Below are 17,222 nucleotides of genomic sequence, written 5' to 3' on the forward strand. Positions count from 1 at the left end.
TAAATGGGCCGCAAATACGTTTATTGCCAATTTTGACTGGAGAATCAATAATTTAGTGTGATGACTAATTTATGGTTAATGGATAGCCTAACCCTGTTCCTTTTATCAGGGGGATGCAGATTGGTTAGGCGGTTAAAACCAGGATGCACATTTATATCCAGACTGGCTTTTCTGCTTCAACCTCAACCATGTGTAAAAAGGTTATTGAATTTTCTTAAAAGTTGAGTATGATGGTGAAGGTTCTCAGTCATCCAGGTCATATTAAGAAGGAAAAAACAACCTCAAAATGAGGGATGGACTCAGGTTCCAGCTTTCAAAAACTTACAATGCAGCTATTTAGTTAATCCCTTCCCATTATCATTGCAGCCCCACCCACTGTACAGACGAGTGGAGGACTTCCTCTATTCAGCCAGTCCAAAAATCCCCTTTAACGACCAACCTTTTAGACACTTAGATGGGTATGGGGTATTGCTGTCTAACAAAAGAAGCCAAACGACCTCCATTCCAAATGGATGGACGCCTTCGTCTGCTCCAATTTCCATGTTTTCAAAACAAAACAAGGCTGTGTCGGGCTACTGTACAAAACCTCAAACTCAATGCTATTCCTGACATTTTGAATTGAAAAAGCTTCCTGGATGGAAAGCAAATTGTCTTCAAACTTGGAAACCAAGTCCAATGGATTGTTTTAAATTTTTTGTTGGAATAAAATTGGAGTCTGTGTCCAAATATCAAGAAATTTATATCAGCTCCGCTAATTCTACCCAGAGGATCGATCTAATATCAGCCTGATCCTTGAAGAAGAGACATTTACTGTAATGTCAGTGGAAGTGTATAAATATATTTGATCCTGTAGGTATACTTTTAACCAAAGATGATGAACAATGTTTGTTCTGCTCTTGTTTAAAAAAAACAAAAACAAAAAACACTGTGGTTATATGCTGTACAAGATTCCAACCCAGGAAAGTTACGGCTCAGTTAAAACACGTCAGTTTAAGCTTCCTGCCAATTATGAATGTACAGGAACCTGTGACCCGAACCGAAGTGGTTCTGCTGGTGTTTATAACAAAGCTGCATCATTCTCATTAAAGTACCATTTTGCTTGAGCTGAGGCTTTACCAGCCTCCTCACTGGTGCTGAACGGGTTTTTGGCTCGCCGCATGTCAGAGCATGGATTTAGTTAAACCACTGAAGCGAACTGCAGTCCTGGTTTACACTTTCATTATCAAGATTTGTTTGGAGACATGTTGTACTCCTGAACACAGATGATATCTCTGCGTAGTGGGATGGCTTTGTCAGATAAATTGTCAGAGAAAAGCAAGAAGCAACAAGCAAAAAGTCCTTAAAAAAGTCCTTAAAGTTTGCTGGACTAAAAACAGAAGGTTTGTGGTTCTCGGCCTAAAAGGCGATGCTGAGACGAGTTTTAAAACCTAGTTTTTATGTGGACAAAATGCTCACTGCTCAAGTGTAGCAACAATTAATTAGCTAATTTGATGTCTCCTCCCGACCACCTGCCGCACTGCAAGGCTTTGATTAAAAATGGATGCTTCTCTCATAATTTCCCTGCAGCCTTACAGCTAATCACAGAGCACGGTCACAATCTGTTGATAGTAACCGCAGATAAAAGACAAAAGCTCCTTTCAGTTTAAGATAGTGTAATCTGGAAACCATCTCTGCTGACAGGACTCAACCTGCATGCAGATGACCCAACCGCCCACTCCGATCTCCTGAGGCGAGCCCACAGTCGGTTTCCCAACCTCTCTGAGCCACATTTCAGAGCTTTTATTGTTTTCCTTAACTTGCATGAATCTCACAGGGGATTCCTTTGATCTGCTGGAGAAAGTGCTCCAGAAGCAGCTGGAGGCTCAGTCTGATCTCCAAGCATGATGGTGTGCAAGGAAGGAGGTCACAGGAAGCATCTGAAGGATTATCATCTTCCATTAGCTTTTACCTTAAGGTTTCAGACGCCAAAAATCTGCATTATAGCTAAATGCAATCTCCTCAGAGGTTAAAGATTTACAAAATTGTGCAAAAATCTTTGTTCAAACCTCATTCTTTATACTCTCCTTCCAAGTACCCAGGTTCAGCTGCTCTTCCAATTACTTTTTATAAAAGTCCTTAACTTGTTCACCAGTTTTCACAATTTTAGGTGCACACTGCATAGTCTGCTAAAATACAGGTTCAAGTATTAGAATTATATTGTAAAGAAATCCTTCAGGAATAAAAACCAACAAAAAAACCCATCTAAATTGAGTAAAAGTCCTCAGGAAGGTCTGGTTGCTCAAAATTAGGGATAACCCAAGAGTTTTGGGTAATTAGATTAGATTAGATTAGATGAGCTTTATTGATCTCACAGCGGAGAAATTCACTTGTCACATATTGGCAAAGAAGTCAAAGAAGGTGGAAACAATGAGGGAAAAAGGTGCATTAAGAATAAACAATATATATACGCTTCATACTTAAGGTAGAGGTGCTAACAGTAACGGATTATCTACCAAATATCAATATATTTTAAAATCTTGGAAGCAAGTTATAAAATCCCTCCAGTAGCACCAGAAACTAGGAAAAAGTCTTTAGTTTCGTCTATTTTAAGAACTGGAACCTAAGATGAGTTTTCGTCATTTATTTTCCAAACCCAGGCAGGGAAAAAAGGTCATGCTGTCAGTAAATGACTTCATGGTCCACAGACAGGTTTTATTTTTAAAACATGTCAACTTCGTCCCGGTACAGAGGAAAACTGGATAACACGACCTTTCACACAACAGGGCACCCAGTCTTTAGGCTGTTAAGGGTAATCCTCACACCCAGCTGGGATCCTTCATATAATGAGGTAAATCTGCCCTCTGAGAGTTCAGTGGTAAAATCCTGGGATTGGCTCTGACTCACCCTCAGCCCTTTGTTCACCTGAAGGCTTGGCTCTGCTTCTGCGGCAGCTTACTGTCCTCATAAAGACGTAAAGGTAGACCAGATAGCATGACCAGTCTGAAATAACAGATGCACTGTCTGCAGCACTGTTTTAAATCAGGCAGAATTAACCTGATGGTTGGGTATAAAACTTTCCAAACCAGGGTAAAACATCTCAGCTTGCATCAGTTTTCACCTTTTAACTCTCTTTTACTCTTCAGGTTCCACTGGATCATAGTGGTGAAATTGCATGAATATTGAGTGTAATCAAGGGGTAAAAAAAAAAAAAGCTTATTTTGGTCATTAAACAAAACAGTAACTGAATGTTGGACCCAATTCTGCAACCACCTGGAAAGATGCCAGTTATTTATTATTACTTTCATTCAGAGCGTTGAACAGCAAAAGGCTCTGAAGGGCTCCGTGTTCTTAACGTGTTATTTTTGCAGGTGGGTCATGAACGGGTCCAGTCCTGTTGTCTCTTTCATTTACTGCTGTAACTCCAGAACCAGTTCATTAATCTCCGTTTGCAGCTCTCCCTGTGTAAGAGGTACTCCTAGTAGGGGGCTGTAAAGCTTTTGCTTTTATTTTGAAGATCACTGACCTCTCTCTCTTTGAGCTCAACTTCCTGAAAGAAAGATTCATGGAATGCAAACATGTTTGACTTGACCTTGTTGTAAGAGTCTGATCCTCCCCCTCAGTGGTGCAGACCACTGGGTTAAAAATGAGTGGAATTGGGGAAGAGGTTTGGTTTAATTTGTTTTATTAAAGTTGCTTTGTATTAATCATTAATTTTCTGCAGGATAGTAGATAAGCTGCACTTCTTCCCTCTACTGTGATCCTACTACCAGAAAATTGCTTGCAAAATATATATTTTTTAAACTAGGAAAAAAATTTATCAATCTTTAACATGGTAAACATTGTGATGCTAACTGACATGTTTCTGTCTTAATCACCTTATTCGGTTTAATTATTAGAATTAAGCTGAGAATGTAGGACCCAGAATTCAGCCGACAAAGACTGTGATATAAAAAAGGCATTTATTGAAATAAGCGTGCGGCTGCTTGTCAGCTGCGGTGGGCTCAATGGATTCTCTGCAGGAGTACAGGCTCAGGTCAGTGACTTCAAAACTTAAATGAGGAACAATAATGAGCATGAAAGCCACCAGTTCAGTCCTAGCCCAGAAGGAGTGAAGTCCAGAGGAGCAGAACTCCGTTGCTTGTTACGGAGCCAGAACGAGAGACCTAGGAGAGAAAATGAGCGGTGTCCTTTAGTAGCAAGGGCATTCATTTCAACCAAAAGATCCAGGATGGTAAAACTCTGCGCTGGTCAGAAGACAGAGCAGAGGTCAGCAGAAGGCAGAATCCAGATTACAGCCTGGAAACACAGGACAGCCAAACAGAGCAAAACAGGGGTGGCCAAAGCTCAGAAGTCCATGGGCAGAAACAGGTCAGGATCAGGCAGAACTGGGCACAGGGAATGTTGGAGTTAGTCTCGCTGGAAGCTTGAATAATCTGGCACAAAAGGCTGGGACCTGAAGGCTTAAATAGCAGCAGGAACAGGTGAATATGATGAGAGATAATGAACGTATGGCAGAGCAAAGCCAAGGAGAGTAAAAAAGAGTAAAACCCAGCCTGAAGGTGCCAAGATCATGACAATGGTATCGCTAAATACTGCAAAAAGCCCCAAGAATCTGAAATCAAATTTGTTCTAGAGGAGCCCAGAGAGGATGGTGACTGAGGCATTTTTTACAACCTTGGTTTTCCAAAACTAAACTAAATCTGGGTAGGAATGGAATGAGATTCAGTTTATTAAACCTATCTTCATTTATTTATTCCTTATTTTCCTGCAGCTGAAGATAATTTAATCAGATGCAATGACTTAATTAGCTACAAAGCTCAAAAATAATTAAAGACAGTTTAAAAGCAGGAAATTGAATTAGCAACTTACTTTATTTCAACATTAATTAAAATTATTGTGTCAATTTGGACACAAATGGTCCCAAATTGTCTGATATTTCTGGTAAAAGTGACCCAAAGCAACACATTTTCTAGTTTGATTCAATGTAATAACTGACCATCAGAATGTACTTTTTTTATTTTTTATTTTACTGGATATGTAAGTAGATTTGGATGTAACCAATCAGAGAGAGGATGTGAAAACAGGTTGCTTTGTGATGTTTAGTGCTTTAAACTGTTTGGATCCAATCCTGTCCAGACAAATAATTTGGAGTGAAGTAAGATAATAAAAACCCCAGTAAGAAGTTCAGTCTGAACCTGAAATCAAAGTGTCCATATCTAGAATAGGAAGGTCCTTGGCATGTTGCTAAGTAACTCTTTATCGTTTTCGTCCAGATGTTATATCTTGGCCCGTTTGAAGCTTCCAGCTGTGTTCAGGGGGATATCTGCTTGTCGATGTTGTGTTCGGATAAAAGCCTCCTTCATGTCATTCCTGCTTCACAGGTACAGAAGTTGTCTGAATTGACGAACTGATAGAATCAATGATGTTCTGTATCTGTGCCAGGAGGTTTTATGTGACTACATGTCTGACTTTCCTCCTCACCAGACAGTTTGTGGGCTATTGCAGGAGGAGGTAAATTACTTTTTCAACTTTAATGGCTTCCTCTGCCATGATTGGACCTCCTTGCAGTGTTGTCTGGGACACAAATGGCTGAAGGACACTTCGCTTACTGTGCTTTATCTCAGACAGAGAGGACAGAAATCAATGCTTCCAGTGTTTTCTGTCCTCTCGGCAGACCGAAAAATCCCATCTTATTGAATGTCCTGGTTCTAAATCTTTTCTAAACACAGTCCACACCTTGTCTTTACTTAGTGCGGGATAAACTGAACCACTGTCTGGAAGAGAAGCAATGAAAAAAGGAGTAAAGCTCTGATTTCTCTGCAAGGTTAGTTGGGTTTCTGTGTTTCAAACACTCAAACTCATGTTTTTTGATAAAAAAAAACAATGACCTTTGTTTAACCACTGTTCATCTAATGTTGAGCAGCTCATTTTGCTGTCGGCCATGAGAGTTTAAAAACAATAAATGATTGTAACTCAGAAATTCACCCCTCTGGGGTTACTCCCATCACCAGTGTCCTGGCTGTAGATGTTGCTATGGTACATGGCCTTGTTCATTTCCCCCTAAAAGTAGTAAAGCTTTTCTGTAACCTTAGTAAAAAAAAAAAGCCCATAATGACACGATTACCGTTTGGATCATATTAAGCATGTTAATTCATAAATCAACACTTTAGTCTAGGTGAAGTTGATTTTGACTGCAGTCATTTTACTCAAACCTCTACACACCATTCGGATGTTTATTAGCTCCTTCCACATGTATCTTCTGTTGGTGTTGGACGGTTTCAGACATTTTAGTGTTATCAATAATGTTCTTGATGACTGTGGGCCCTACAGCTTTCAGATCATCATAACTCACTTCCTGTGCAGCTGTGAGCTGATTCCTTACCTTTCTGGGATAATTTTTACCCCATAAAGAAATCCCACATGCAGTTACCCATGGAGGATGAACCATTTGTTCCACCAACAATTACCTTTTAATCTGGCTTCTCGGTGCAGGTCTTGGAGTTGCTTTTGTGGCTGAAGGTTGTAGGACTGCCTTTTGTTCAGTATTTTACTGGATTCATTGTTATTGTTGAATAATGCACTGATTCTTCATTGGATTAAAACTTGGAAAATGATCTGTCCATAGACCCTTTAATTTCACTGCTCTTAGATTTGATTTCTTATTTATTTATAACTTTCTGACCCAGTGCTGCTCATCACCGAACTGTTTCTGGATTCTAGAAGTTGCTATTGGAGTACATTTTGGTACCACCATTTATTCGTGGCAGTTTTTCCGCAGCCCAAGTAACCTGAAGTTGGATTTTCCAGAAGAAGTTTACCCATCTTCTGCAGTCCAATCCTGGATCTTGCTGCCAATCTAGAGATAGCTCTGCACTGGTGGCAACCTAATGCTGTCATTGAGATTTCTTTAAGAAAAAGTTGAGTTGCCTGATTCAGTGATTATCCTGAACCTTATATCTCAGTGCAGAACTTTTGTAAACCAGATGTTCTAGGTAATTTTTTTTTTTTTTTACCAAAAAACACACATTTGCATTAAAAACCTAATTAACAACATTGTGAACAAATTAATAGCAACAATACAACAGAACAGATTTATAAAAGGGTTTACTCTTTTATTTAAAAAGATCATTTAATTATCAGCTAAACCAAATCATCTTCAATGTCATGTCAAAAGGCCAAAACCAAAATGTCATAGGTGAAAACATCAAATTATTTTCCTATCTGAAATATTTACTGTTGTTTAAACACATTTCTATGAACTGTAGCTGTTTCTGGACTTGTTTCATTCATGGAGAACAAAATGTCTGATTGTTTCCCTCCCCGTGCCAGCGCAGAGCATTGGTGCTGTCTACAGGAACAGATTGATTTGTTGATTTGGGTCCAGTCCTACTCCCTGTGACGAAAAACATTGATGTTTGTTGCTTACAGTTAACCAGGGTCGAAAAAAGCAGTTTCTACACCAGTCAGAACAACAGAGTCATGTGGGATCCTTGGAATGAATTGTTGACGTTTCTTCTATCTGCAAAAAAAAAAAAAAACACACACAATCCCACTAACATTCATGAAACTCATCTCTGTTCTCTGATAGGCTGCTGTTATCAAAGAGTTTAAAGATCCTAACTATTGACTCAAAACTTGTTGATCCTATGAGATTTGGGGCTTTTTTCTGATAATTTAATTTATTTAAATTTAATAATCAGGTAGTAGTGTAAAAGAAGAAAGAAATCAGCTCAAGTCTGTGAAAGAGTCTTGTAATTGTTATGGTTCCCCCCTTTTGGGACTCAGTTATCAGTTATTCTGTTTTGTTTATTTTTGGCTTATTTTCCATTATATTTAAGCAGTCTTTAGTTACTCTCTGTTGCCCCCTTGTGCCTGTTTCCTTTCACCTAGGCTTCCATCTAGTTAGTTCCACTCACACCTGCCCCATATTCAGCTTATTAGCCCATCCTTTGTTCTGTTCCCCTTATTTTTACTCAGTTCTGGTTCTTCGTTATTGTTTGTTGCTTCCTCATCTCTGGCTCCCCACTTGAGTTTTTCCCTGATGTTTGTTCATTTTTGATTCTTGTTTGGATTTTGGGTTTTTGCTTCGTTAAAATTACAAGAACTAATCTCTGCATTTGGGTTATAAAGGAACATCACCCCCCCCTGTTGATAGTAATCAGTTTCAACTTCAAAATATAAAAAAAACAAAAACAAAACAAAAACAGTTAAATCTACACCTTTTGCCCTTTGAACGGCATGAAATGATATCTTTTTACACACCCTCCAACAATTTGCATGGATGTCAAACCCGACTCATCTTGGAGGTATTTATGTCATGCATAAATATGTTATCAGACAACAAAAAATGAAAGAAGAGAAAACATCATGAGTAATATTATCTGTAGCATTTAACACTATCGTGGTTTGAAAGAAAGATGTTTAAATGACGAACACATTGCTTTGATGATGTGCAGCTCACCATGCAGCAGAGCAATGAACAGACCTGGAAACAGCAGAGATGAGGGCACAGAAAGATGTTTCCCCGGCTGCACGCTGAGACAACCGATTTAACGTTTTTTGCCGGCTGTTTGTAGAGCTTGGGCCCTCCTTCCTGCATGTGAAGAAGCCAGCTTTCATAAACAGATAATGACATTAGAGGGCTGCAGGTTTGCAGAGCTTCACTGATAAAATCTCTTGAGTTTCAGCCGAAAACACATGAAACTGGATTTTGATATCAGGGACCTTTATCCACAGGCAGTGCAGATCCAGCTTCTCATTTTTTGCGAATAAACCGATTTGCTGCAGTTTAACGTGTCATTGCAGGCGGCACACTGTGAGATTCGAGATTTTTTTAGCCTGCCGCTTCCTCCTACCTGGATCCATCTTCCAACCAAAGCTAGTTATGATTTCCAGCACAATTTCAAATAGGTAAACAAATCTAAAACTAGCTAATTGCACTCAGAGTTTTATTTAATTTAGTGAAATCCAATAAAGATCTGAGGTTATTTAGTGTTGGAGTAAAGGTACTGTTTACTCAGGGAGGTCAATCAGCTCCACAGTAGCACGATCCCTCTGCAGCTCTATTAGAAAACACAGAAAGCTGTCATAATGTTTCAAGTTATTAAAAAAATTACATTCAGCTTCATTTTATCTCACAGCCTGAGGGTAGACTCAGATTATTTGACCTAATTTCTGCCACAGCAAAAAAGATTATTAAAGCTTTCTTAAAGAGAGAGAATGTAAAACAGCTTTGTGCATGTATCGCTTTATAATCTTAACCAAACTCTGCATTTATTCTTTTTCTCATTTCGTTGCTTGAAATCAGAAATTGTGGTCTGCTCTGATTCTCTTGCCTCAGTACTTTGTAGAACCACCTTTAGGAGCAGTTTAAGATTCGGGTCTTTTGGAGTTTATCTCCTCCAGTTCTGAACATCTATAAACTCCATCTTTGTTTATTCTTCCTCACAGAACTCAGGGGCAGGTTGAGTTTCTGTGATCATAATTTTTTTTATAGGTCCTGCCAAAGTTTTTTTTTTATTTGTTGTAGGTGAGAACTTTGACTGGCCATTTTATTATACGCATCACCACCATGTCTGTCGGATTGGGTGGTGTGTTAAAGGGTGGTGGGTACTTTTAACTTTCCTTCACAAAGAGTGGTTTTATATTGGCCAAACACTCGTTTTGGAAATGTCTTTCTTTTCTTCTAAATATAGAAAAGGAGGAAGAACACTTCCTTTGAAATGTTTCCTGGTTAGCCAGTCTGCGGTTTCCAGACATGATACCGTAATCAAAAAGTCCAGCCTTGTGGACTGCACAGCCTCCAATGTAGACTGTTTCTCCCACATAATATATATATATATATTCTTCAGGTCCTCCACAGTCTGACGCTGTCGTTGTCAAGCCTGTCAGTTTAGCTGAAAGATAGGGGTATATTCTTAGAATTAACCCTGTTTTTCCACTTCCCAGAACTTCCTCCTTGTCTACATGGTTCCTTTGTCTTCATGATGCTTGATATTCTCTAAAGCATTTCACAGAACAGCTTAATTTATAGTGAGGTGACATCACACACACAAAGTGGCCCTTCCCATTGAAATGCCAACCAAATGGCAGCCAACTTCCCTCCAAATTCCAGCGAAAATCCCCTCCAACTTCCAGCCATTCGAGTGACCCCTTCTTTCATATTTTTTTTTACTTATTTACAGGGTCTGACCAGGAGATGGCTTTTCTTTTTAAATCTTATTGTCCACTAATAATAACAGAAAGACTATTTTAGTACAAATATTGATGTTTAAAGAGGAATTGTAGGGGACCAGCCAAGGGCCCATCAAGGAAAGTGGGGAAACATTGAATGACTACTGCTGTATACCATTTACTGATAAAAATGACTCACAAAATCTGTTGGTTTTATTAAATTTTAATTAAAGGAAGACAGGTCAGAATTCATATTCAGGGTGATGCTAATTCAACAAAAATCCAACTGGGATTGATTTCAAACAAAACTTTGTTTTTTTTCCCCAGCCCTAAGTATAAACCTGTAGATGTTTCAATTAGTGTTGCACTGATACCTATACCAGTATCGGGCGGGGCCCCGGTATAGCACTAAAATGGTGGTATCGTTATTGGCGAGTACCAACATATAGGGCAATGATACCATTTTGAGAGCCAAAAGTTTAATCAACTATTGTCACCCATTCCAGGTAGGCAATAAAAAGTTCTACTGGCTTCACTTTGTATTAGTCTTCTTCCTGCTTCACAAAGGTAGGCAGCAGCTTGACAAAGCCATGATGGTAATTATTTTACGTCCAAGTAGTATGCAGTTCTTCATATATATATATACACACACACAGCAATTTCAAACAGATGCCATCGGTATGGTATCGGTTTTGGCCATACTGCACAGCCAGGTATCGGGTATCGCATCGAGGCCAAAAAATGGCATTGGCGCAACACTAGTTTCAATTAAGAGTTTCATTGACAAAAAAATATATAAAAATGCAGTGTTGAAATAAACTCTGAGGAAACACATCTGTTTCAACCTAAACAGATACTCTGTAACCATTTTGGCTTTAAAGGTTGATCTATTTTATTCTACAGATCATGGAGGGAACCCTGACCCAATCATCTTCAACGAGCTCTGCGCCCTGAAAGATGAGTCCGGGCCGTGCAAGGCTCTCAAGCAAAGATACTTTTTCGATGTCAACTCAGGAGGCTGTGAGCTCTTTGAGTACGGAGGCTGTCAAGGGAACGCCAACAACTTCGAGACGTTGGAAGAATGCGAAGAGGCTTGCGTCGTCTCAAGTGAGTCAGCCTAAAGTTCAGCTTCTTCTTATCATTGTTTCTAAGGAATCTTTTAGATCAAACAATGTATATCAAGGCCTCGTCAATCAGCATCATCTTATTTTAAGTAATATTATAAGGTAGTATGACTTTGTATCATAAACAATGTTTATATGACTTTTTCACTGCCTGGGGCAGAAAGTCTTATAAGTCATTTCATGATTTGTAGAGAACACAGATAATTGCCATCTCTGATTTCTCAATACTTTTGCTGAAGGCCTCTAAGGCCATCTAAGGCAGCCAGGAAACTCACCTGATATTTATAGATAACAAGCACTAACCTGGAGAATAGGGAAAGAATTTCTATTCTTGTTTTTATGATTTATGTCAGAGTGCTTAATTTTATGGATTTTTTTTTTTGCGTTACAAAACCGCAAATTATACAGATTTCTATTTAACAAGCCTCTGATATTCGTGAAATTTTGGACAATTATAGGTGAATTCACCACATTACTTTAACTTGATTTTTATGAGAACACCCATTTCCAGATGTTTTTGTTAGAATCAGACCTTTGCTTTTAATCATAAAAGTTTCATCATTCTTTAAAGAAAATAAAAATAGAATAATGTTTCACTAAAAAAGAAAATGTGATGGACAACTGCCGAGTGGCAGTCTCCATAAAAACAAATATATTTCACCATTTCAGACATCTATATGATATTGTGTAGAAAAAACAAAAAAACAAAACAGCATTTCTTTGTATAAAAGAATTTAACATATCATTTAAACCACAAATCCATATGGAAAGTTTAGACAACTTAGTAGCAGCAATTTTACTCTCTTTTTAAATTGTTCTTTAGAAAGATCTGTCAGTGATGTGGGAAGACTGTTCCATATCCTTGATCCTCTGTATAATACACTAAACTGTGTTTGAGTTGTACTAGAGTAAGGAGGCCTGATAAGACAACTACTACGAGTTGGATATTGGTGAAATTCATTATTAAAAGTAAAAATATTATAAAAATTATTTGCTTTTATGTTCTTTTTTTTTACTACCTTTCTACAGGACAGTATACCATTCAACGTACAGCTGGTCTGACGTTATAAAGATGAATATCAAATAATTTTAAATATAGTTGCGCTTCATCGTCACTCCGCACTGCATCTGTAATTATTTAAGACCCACAGCATGATGCTTCCACTACCGTAGGTGACAGCTTTTAGCTCTTAAGCAGCCTAGATGTGAAAGCCTTACCTTGACTTCTCTGTCACATTAAAAACAGCTAAACAGGTAAGTCAGTAGTACTTACACGGTCTTGCCCAGACCAGTTGGGTGGCAAAATGGGGACAAACTCCATACAAAAGATGATACACATTTGGTTGCAGCTTGTGCATGCATCCATGATCCATTCACTAGATCAGCTGTATCAGCAAAACAGTAAAAGTTTAAAGCCACTTTCATGAAGATATTCTCCGACTGTGAAATATGGAGACTATATGATGCAATGTGTTTTTTGTTCTTTTGTTTTTTTGTGCTGCCGATGGAAAATTTTACTCACCTGTTCTCCTCCCATTCATGCTGAAAGCCACAAGTTACAGCATGCTACTGTGATATATCTGTGTTTCTTTGGTCTGACATGGCGTGACTGAGCTCCGTGGGTACTCCAGCCCACAACAAAAGCTCCAGCTCGATTTCAACACTTTTTGCAGGCATAAACAAAACAAAGAAATCTCATGTTTGACAAAGAAAGCTGAGAGGACCTAAAGGCAAGTGTTGGTCTGTTATATAGACCTTCTCTCTGCACAGACCACTTAATTCAAACATCTTTATTATCCCAGTGAGGATATTTTTTTACAGTCCAGTAGGAAAACAAGCCCACGAACAAAACAGGAAGCAGACTTGGATTAACCCATATCATACATACATACATGAGTTGGAAAGGTATGATTTGTTCTACAGTTTGGAAAAAATAATATCTCAATCCAGAAGGAAGGAACTGGGATTCATTCTGAAAGGGATAGTTCAGGTTTTTGAAAATTAAGTGTCTGTAGCTGAGATGTAACAGTGTTCCTATGATCCCTGAGGCTCCTGCTATGAAAAATATGTCTGCTGCGGTATGGTACGGGGTCACAAATTATGAAAGCTTTTTAGGCTAGAAAAACTATGCATGTGCTTTGTTAGAGAGTTTCAACAATTTTAAAACATCTTGGAGCTGTCAGTTAACAATTTTGATTATTTTCTTTGGGCACTATCACTCCACGGCTAAGGGAGTGATAGTTCACTTTTAATCTCGTTTCCATGGGTTCTTTAATTAGCATTCATACTATCCATCTCTTAGATTTGTCATCAATGTTCCTCTTGCAGCCAGGTTTGAATAATATATTTGCATTTGTAGTCAAAGAAACAGCAAGCTGCTTGTTGTATAGCCTTTACCTTTAATGCTACGTTAACACCTGGACGCACTTTGGGCAGCAAAATGCAGCAAAATGCTGCTTCATTTTTGAAGCTTTTACACATTAAGGTCAGATGCGCATCAAGAGCATCTTTAACGCTCTTGAAGGGCGTCCAGTAAAATGTTTCCTAATGCTTCTTCTGCTCCTGTGATCAATGGTGAGAGTGGCTTTGCTATTTTTGCTGTGATATGCTGGTAAAAGCATGTAGGTACACCTCAAAACATCATCTTTGCAGTCAGTTCATCAAGATTTCGATCCTGCCTTAAAATATTATTTTTCTGTCTGAGGTGCATAGATCCCCACATACTGGTGGTGCACTATCTTTGTGAATTCCCTGCAGCAGCAGAGGCATTTCCTCTACTGTTTGTCGCAGCTGGAAATAGATGTTAGCGTTTTTTAAGTGTGTGGTACAAACTGTAGGCTCCAGAACAATAAAAGCGAACATAATTTGCCGACAGGTTTCAATATAATATAAGTTAATTTAGGCATTGATAAACTGTTTCAATTTAGTGATCATAGTTCTCGGCATCAGCAGTGCTGTGTCCGTCTCCCTGCCAGCTCCCTGATCAGCTTCTCTCATTGGTTGATGTGGCGCGTCCAGCAGCAAAATTTTAATTTTTCAACTCCACCACTTCTGCTGCTTGTGAAGTGAAGGCATCCTCAGCAGATGGCCACTCCCACTGAGTCTGGTTCTGCTTGAGGTGTCTTCCTGTTATAAGGGAGTTTTTCCTCTCCACTGTCACTACAAGCATGCTTGGTGTGAGGGATTGCATTCGAATCAATGAGTTGATTTCTGAATTCCTTTTTGCTTAATCTGTATTTTGTTAGTTTCTCTCATCTTTCTGTTTAATTTTTCACTCATTAGTTTTTTCTGCTCTTCAGATCATCCACAGTCATGAATATAATTAGACTCGCCTGTTCTCTCATCCTCTTCAGTATTTTTACTCTCACTGTACTTTCTTTCTTTGTCAGATCTGTTTTCCTCCTCATATCTCATTAATTGTACACCTGCTTGCTTTTCCTTCTACATCCTCTCTAGCAGGTATGTCTGCTTTTGGAGATCTCTATTAATGAACGGCCTCCAACCTTATCAGGTCTGCCTTCTCAATGTGTTTTTTGGTCCCAAAAACAGAACCTTGAAAGAAGTTTGCATTTTTGACCTTTTCTTAGTGGTTTATATAAGTAAATAAATGCAAATAAATCTAGAACTTACCACTGTTTACTATTCATCCAGTGGGTAGTGAAATCAGACTGAGTTCAGCTAAGAGCAGCCTTGACACTCTGACAGCCTTGAAGCCATGGCATTACTGTCTGTCAGCTTTTCTTTGAAAGCTGAATTATTAACATTCGGTAAAATAAAGCTTCAGGACAGAAAATCAGTCAAAGCTACAAAAGTTAAAACTGGTCTGCTCCTTCCACTAAAGCTGAGCAGCACTAAAAAGGATGGAAACACAAAAATTTCAGACTCCTTTTCTGCTTTCAGCTGTAACACTCAAAGATGTCTAATTACCGTAACGTAGAGCTCATGGTTTATATTGTAAGGAACAAAACATTAATAGCATAAAGTTCTTTCTGCCACCAGCAAAATGAAGCCTATTGTATCTATACAGGGTTTCTGCAGGTCATTAAAAATCATTAAAAACTCATTAACTTATTATTTTTAAATTAAGGCCTATATAATAATTTTGTCAATTATATCAGATTTAACTGTTTCCACGTGTTTGCGTGGAACTGCTCCTGGTTGATCCTAAAGCTAGAGAATGGGAAAATGCAAATTTTAACATAAGTGGCTGGAAAACGAGTTGAAATATGTATATATATATATATATATATATATATATATATATATATATATATATATATATATATATATATATATATATTTCAACTATATACATATATGAGAGTAATGGGTAATTAATTATGGGTAATTAATGTGTAAGTAATTATTGATGGCATTAAAATTATTAAAATTATCATTAAAAAGCATTAAATTAGAGTTTCTACCTCCTGTATAAATCCTCCTATAGTATAAAATGTATCCCAGCCACTTTTATTCCGTTCCCTGACAAACAAAACATAAATGTTAAAAAAATTTTTGTAACAGTTTTTGTAACAAATGTAGACTAATGGACATTTAATATTAGGGATACAAGTTAGATTTAATTCATTAATCAAAAGCTAATGATTAATTAGGTTTAAAAATCAGATTTTTCTCTGGGATAAAGACGATCTGTTAATAGCCTAAAGGGCTAAATATTTTTTTCACAATATGCAGAATTTAAAAAAAGTCAATCTTTATATATTAACACTATTGTACCAGCTGTATTAAACATTTATTAAATAAATAAAAACATGTTTTCTTACAAATTATTCAACTTTTTTACAACATATAACAAAACAGAAAGACTATTAGGTTATGAATTAAATTATTTAAAGGATTAATGAAATATATGAAATATTTCCAATCCACTGTACAGTAGTGTAAAAGTATATATCGCTATTAAATATTGCAAAAAAAATTCTGGGCTGGAGTCGATTCATATTTCTGCCCTAGTATTCCTCCGCTCTGGCAATGGTTCTCTTCCCAAATGTAAGTGGGGTTCCAACTAAGAACCAACAGTAATTATTCAATCAATAAAATAAGAAAGAAAATAATTTGAATAAACCATTAAATCACAGTTAACCATAAGTTGATTATTTGTTTACATACCAACTGGAAATGAAATAAAATCCATTTATCCATTCATCATGAAGGGGCTGCTGTCTATGTATCTCTAGCAGCATACAGGCAACATCAGCGTATGCCCTGAACTGGTCGCTAATCCATGCAGGGCAGCACAGAGATACACAACAATGCACACACACACACACACACACACACACTACACATGCACACTCAATCCACAGATGCCTTCCACCATGCAGCCTGAATAAAATCATTTTTTAAAACAAATGTTTACATATTGAAATTTTCTCAAAATCTTTTGAATAAATGTAAATCAGATTGAATTTCTAATGGAAAGTATATTATAAATAAATGTTATTCAGAGACAGGGACAATTTACAAAGGGAGTACTTATAATCAAAATGACCAACTCAGGGCCCCCCCTAATTTTCAGGAATCAATGGCCTAAAGGCCTCATTAGCTCTCAGTCTTTATAAATCATTATTTTGTAACTACCTGCCCAGCTACGTGTGGTGTTTTAGAAGAATAGATGAAGCAGTACATTTGCACGCTGCTGTTTTTAAACAGAATGCAGTAAGCATTGGCTACTGTACCGAATAAACCCACAGCAACTTATAACATCTTAAAATAAATCGATTATCCTTTTTTTTTTTTGAGTTCCTATTTTTAATACTTTCTTGTTCTTCAGCCTCTGCACAATATCAAAGAAAAGCTCACTTGCTAGCTTCAAATAAGAAAAAAACATCTGTTTAAAGCATTTATTCAGTTTAAACACAAAAAGAGAAAAGGGATTTTCTAAAAGAAATTGAAACACAATCTTAAAAAGTCAAAAAAGGGGAA

General features: G+C 37.6%; 1 protein-coding gene across 1 annotated transcript in view; it reads left to right on the plus strand.

Annotated features, from left to right (window-relative positions):
- The window catches only part of LOC107086197 (tissue factor pathway inhibitor-like), a 47,450-nt gene that overhangs the window by 13,220 nt on the left and 17,008 nt on the right, over positions 1-17,222 (plus strand). The window contains exon 2 of the mRNA XM_015376982.1: positions 11,056-11,259. Coding sequence (XP_015232468.1) covers positions 11,056-11,259 — 204 coding nt within the window. The remainder of the gene's footprint in view (positions 1-11,055; positions 11,260-17,222) is intronic.

This window comes from Cyprinodon variegatus, unplaced genomic scaffold, assembly GCF_000732505.1.
Source record: "Cyprinodon variegatus isolate N-32 unplaced genomic scaffold, C_variegatus-1.0 Scaffold145, whole genome shotgun sequence".
NCBI classification, from domain to species: Eukaryota; Metazoa; Chordata; class Actinopteri; order Cyprinodontiformes; family Cyprinodontidae; genus Cyprinodon; species Cyprinodon variegatus.